Consider the following 5,508-nt stretch of genomic DNA (forward strand, 5'->3'; position numbering starts at 1 on the left):
TATTATTATTATTATGATGATGATGATGATGATGATGATGATGATGATGATGATGATGATGATGATGATGATGATGATGATGATGATGATGATGATGTCCGATCAGTAGCAGACCAAGGACAATGCTGAGGCAAACTTAGAGCTACCATCAAATTAGAAATGTATATTTCACAGAATGTCGGTTGTTGCCTTCCTTTAGAGTTTTAAAAAAATAATAACAAAAAAACAAAACAAAACCCAAAAAACAAACCAAACAGAATAAAACATGTTATGCCTCTTTCTTATAGTGCCATAGAACACTTGTCTTTCGTCTTTAAAGAAAAGCGTTACCGTTTGTTTTTTTCAAGACATCAGTTACGGAAGAGATTTTCTTAAAAAACAAAACCCCTACGACCTAGATCTGAGCATGACTTTAAACACTAGTCAGACGTTTCTAGCCCTGCTCCGTTTGAGTGGAGATTTGGTCTTCGTCTGATCTCATTCCGAAATACTTGCTCCAAGTCCAGACAGCCGCAAGTACGGTAGACAGCTGGGTTTTTGCCCTGTGTTCTCAAACACTCCAGGGCATTAGATGCGTACCGTGAATCTAAAGCACACAAAGCCTGAAGACATTTGAAGGGGCCGGCTCCATTAATACTACAATGGCAGCTGTTAGGGCTAATGGAGGAACTAAGCAGAACTGCCCATACTATGAGCCCCATCTTCCTTTTCGCTAAAAACTATGTCAGTTTCTCGGTTTTCGCTCTGTACTCTTCCGTCAAAATGGCGTCTTTATCATTCATTTTGGTCGTAGATTTAAAATGTTCCCCAAAACACACGAATCTTAAAACCCCTTACGTAATATACCTCTACAACAACTCTCACATTTCTCATATGCTTCTTGTTCTTGTCACTACCCCAGGCGCCTCTTCGGAGAGCCGTTATCTGGAGCTGTACAACTGGGTCAGCGGAAAAGCCTCCCCGGCCTTCCCCCAACCTGACAACTCCGGACCCCTGGATGTGGACATGCGTCTTACCAAACTGGATGTCGTTGATGTGGACAGTGCCAACAACCTGGTCACTTTGATCGCCAGAAGAAGGGTTCTGTGGGCTGACCGTAATCTGGCTTTTGACCAGGCCCTGTTTAACGTGTCCTGTGTGTATGCTGCGGCCACCAACATCTGGACTCCTGACAGTACCTTCTACAACTCTGCTAGCCAGGAGCATGTGTTGAATCGTGAGGTCATTGTCTTCGCCGGAGGTGAGTTGCTGGAAATTGAAAGAGTCCAGGTGACCATCAACTGTAATGTCAAAGGTGTGAACACCTACACTGGCGCCACCTGCCACCTCCAACTTGGCTCCTACGGTTTGGGAAATGAGCTGTTCCGTCTGAGAGAGCCCAAGGACAACTGGACCTTCCATCTGGAGTCGGCTTTCAACGGAGCCTCCCCCTACGAGCTTCTGTCTGGTGACGTCAGCAGATCTGTGGAGCCCTACGCTTCCGGTGACCCCGAGCAGCACTACTACGATGCCCTGACCTTCACCTTCAGCTTCAGAAGGAAGTGGGGCGGTCAGTAAATCTGGGGTGGGTTGATCAACTCTTGTCTGTCTGATGATTGACTCCCATCGTCTGTTTGTTTTGATGGAGAAATTCCCTGAACTTGTCTCCCCTGATACGGAAGATATTTACCGAAATAGGGACAAAACATTGGCGTCTTATACAAGGCGTGGTCTACAATGCGAACGAAAACTGGATCACATTTTTCAAGTGCAAGAAACACTTTTGATATGAATATCCTGAAATAAACGAGGGTGAAATCTACATTGTGTTCCATGCTGCTTTGTATTGCTTCACACACTGTCTTGTATTGTGTACATAATCTGTTGTCTTGTTTTTCACACTCTCTTGTGTTGTTTTACAAACTGTTTGTATTGTTTATACACTGTCTTGTATGGTTTTACAAAGGTCTTGCTTTTTTTTTTTTACATAATATGTAAAATATATTTATAGTCTTGTATTGCTTTCCACACTGTTTTGTGCTGTTTTACACACTGTGTGATGTGTTGTGGTTAATTCCTCGTTCCAGTTGCACATAGTGGAGTTTGTTCAGGTTCTTAAATTTTCCTTTTCAGTTTTGCTTCTTTTATTGTCTCTATCTGTTCTGTTTGTTTTTTGTTTTTTGTTGTTGTTGTTTTTTTTTTTTCTTTTTTCCTTTTTATTTATTTTATATTGGGTTTTTAAAAATTCTTCTCAGTTTTCCTTGGGGGGGGGGGGGGGGGGGGGGTGCATTTTATCTTATTACATTTTTACTTTTCTTTTGTTTTACTTGTAACCCATCCATACAAAAATCTCACAAAACGGATGTTAATCTTTCTGGATCCCATAGTCAGCACAGTCTTCTGCCCCAGCGTGCCGGTCATTTACAGGTGGTTGTTCTATCTCTAGTTTTAGTCAGAGTTTTAAAGCACTCGCGACACAGATCATCATATAGGTGACGGAGATAAAAGGTGTTACCAGAGAGCAACATGCAAAGAAAGAAGAAAGAGAAATGAAAGGGAATTGTAAGGCAGCGTGGTGGAATCAGACTCTCGTCAAAATAATGAAATCAAAGAAAACAGCAGTTTTCTCCCTACTTAGCAATTTTCATCAAATTTTTATTTTTTGGCTCTACACCTTTTATGTCCATTTACAAACATATTCCTTTGAGGATTTCACCGAAAACGTTGATTAAAGGCACAAAAATATAAATTTACAGTTTCAATGGACTCTCCAGCTTTGGAATTTACCAAGTTTTGGCGGCCATTTTCTCGCTAATTTCAATTTCTATTGAAGATGGATGGGTAATTTTTTCATTGAAAGCAAGACAAATGAACAAGCTTTAAGATGATACCAATAATTCAATATGCCCAAAAATTGTCGAGAGCCTGATTCCACCACGCTGCCTCACAATTATGTTTTAACAGAAACAAGAAGCAAACCACGTCAGAGGAGCCGTCAACCACCAACAGGAGATTTGTTTCTATCGTCTGCTGGACCCCTTCGCAAAGTAGGGCCGTCTGCCTCCCTGTCAGTCCAAGATGACAAAGGGAAGTCGCGCGCTCATATGACCTTATGCAGTTGCGAGCGCCGTAAAACCGCGTACTTAACAAACAAAAAGGGAGTCACTGCATGAGTATCTGTCTTTGGGTGCCCACCTGGGCTGCATCCGGGCTACTCATAGGCTGACCATGGGCGATCTCATGTCGGCTGCTTCTGTCATCCAAGTACAAAACACCACTAGGCACAAACTTAAAGTACTAAGTGGGGCCCATTGCCAGCCCAAGTCAGGCCCACATTGGTCCATCTCAATGTGCAAATCTTTAAAAAAAATATTTGTGTTGAACACCAGCACAGTTTCACAGTGAGTAGAGACGGCTATCTGGGACAATTCCAAATCTGTAGTAAAATGTCTATATTGACAGGGGGACAAGGGAACTAACTCTAGACAAACTAACTGCGTGGGTTGTACTTACTGTAGAGTTGTCTACCTTTATTGTGGGCTGGCCGGGAATTATGACGTCATTGTCACACAATTCGCGTACGGTCAGGAATAGAAGCAGAAACTTGTTGTTGTTGTTTGTTGTTGTTGTTGTTGTTGTTGTTGTTGTTGTTGTTGTTTGTCTGTTTTTTTGCGGTAAAGATCTGTTTCTTTCAAAGGCACCTTTTACGAAAGAAAATAACTGTTTGGTTGAATCTAAGTTTGAAAAACAAACAAACAAACAAACAAACAAACAAACAAACAAACAAACAAACAAACAGCCCTTAAGCCTGCCACATACGACGCAATTCCTGATCTCAAGATGGTCTCAAGATGGTCTCAAGATGGTCTCAAGATGATCTCAAGATGGTCTCAAGATGGTCTCAAGATGGTCTCAAGATGGTCTCAAGATGGTCTCAAGATGGTCTCAAGATGAGCTCGAGATGATCTCAAGATGGTCATGAGATGGTGTCAAGATGGTCTCGAGATGGTCTCAAGATGATCTCAAGATGAACTGACGATCGGATCCGTGAGCGCTCTCATTTGTGCCCACACACTACACAGGCCAGCAGATGATCAAAATGGCTCCCACCCAAAGTGAAGTATCTGCAGCCTGTATAGTTTTAAGTATTTCTCTACACAAAAAAGGCAAACAAATTATGGTGCAAACAATGGCTTCTTCGGCGGGAAAAATTCCCCCACACGCACCTTTTATTACTTTTAAAGGAATTAACATTGTACTCTGTGGATTACACAAATCATTTACGTATGGACGAGGACACATATCATCGATTACTTCAGATAGTAGGTCCCCTTATAAAAAAACAGAACACGTAAATACGACAGTCAATATCACCCCTAGAAAGGCTGACGGCAACTTTGAGGTATTTAGCGACAGGCTGAACATAATATGAAGATCTGAAGTTCAGTACGTGTATTTATTTCACCGCAAGCTTTGGGTAGAATAATTCCAGAAACCGTTTGAGCAATTTACCAACTACCAGTCTCTTGTAATCACAGTGGGTGTGGTGCACTCACACATACACACAACAAGACAGGACATTACAAACATACATGTCTCACGTGCTGAAACAAACCGCTCCGTACACATTCTCTCTCTCTCTCTGTCTCTCTCTCTCTCTCTCTCTCTCTCTCTCTCTCTCTCTCTCTCTCTCTCTTTCTTTCTTTCTTTCTCTCTCTCTGTCTCTCTCTCTGTGTGTGTCTCTCTCTCTTTCTTTCTCTCTCTCTCTCTCTCTCTCTTTCTTTCTCTCTCTCTCTCTCTCTCTCTCTCTCTCTCTCTCCATCTCTCTCTCTCTCTCTCTTTCTCTCTTTTTTTCTTTTACTCTCTCTACCTATCTCTCTCTCTCTGTTTTATTTGTAGCACTGTGTGTTCAGTAACCCTCATTACATTGTTGCAAAAAAAATTATATCTGTCTGTTCTTGCAGGATTGTGTCAGACTTTGGGTAGTTCAGATTAACACATTGTGGTCTGTCTGTCAAAAATTCCAGGACCCATGCAACGATAAAATGACGATAATTGACTCAATTGTTTTTAAATGACAATATTGTTGAATTGCATTGAATACTGAGGAAATATCAGCAAAAAGTACCCTCGTATACGTTGATTTTTCCTCAGCATTCAATACAATTCGACTGCATACTGTCTTGACAAAAAAAATAGCTGGCTCACGCAAAGAATACTTTATTACCATTACTACATCAAAAATGATGAAATAGTATCTGTTTAACGCCCCTTCAACACTTTTAGATCAAACGTTTGATTGCAGTGTTTTGTATCAAATTTGACGCTAATGAAGATTCTGATGTCAGATTAACAAAATTTTGACTTTGGCACCCATTTATTTTTAACGTCAAGTACCCTGATCTCAGATCCAACAGATGATTTTCAGGCTCGTTCTGAATTCAAGCGATCTCACAGTTTGTTGAGATTTTTAACTGAGCAGTCCGGATTTTGGTTTTGAGATATCTTGAGATCTTCTTGAGATCTTCT

The 5,508-nt window shown here is 41.2% G+C and overlaps 1 protein-coding gene across 1 annotated transcript; it reads left to right on the top strand.

Annotated features, from left to right (window-relative positions):
• Positions 1-901: 901 nt before the first annotated feature.
• LOC106012362 (acetylcholine-binding protein) lies at positions 902-1,801 on the top strand (the record flags this gene model as incomplete). Its single annotated transcript, XM_013085141.2, is given in 1 exon segment — positions 902-1,801. A coding segment is annotated over 1 exon segment (656 nt), but the record flags the coding sequence as incomplete, so codon positions are not given.
• Between the last annotated feature and the right edge of the window lie 3,707 nt (positions 1,802-5,508).

This window comes from Aplysia californica, unplaced genomic scaffold (assembly GCF_000002075.1).
Source record: "Aplysia californica isolate F4 #8 unplaced genomic scaffold, AplCal3.0 scaffold00014, whole genome shotgun sequence".
Taxonomy (NCBI): Eukaryota; Metazoa; Mollusca; class Gastropoda; order Aplysiida; family Aplysiidae; genus Aplysia; species Aplysia californica.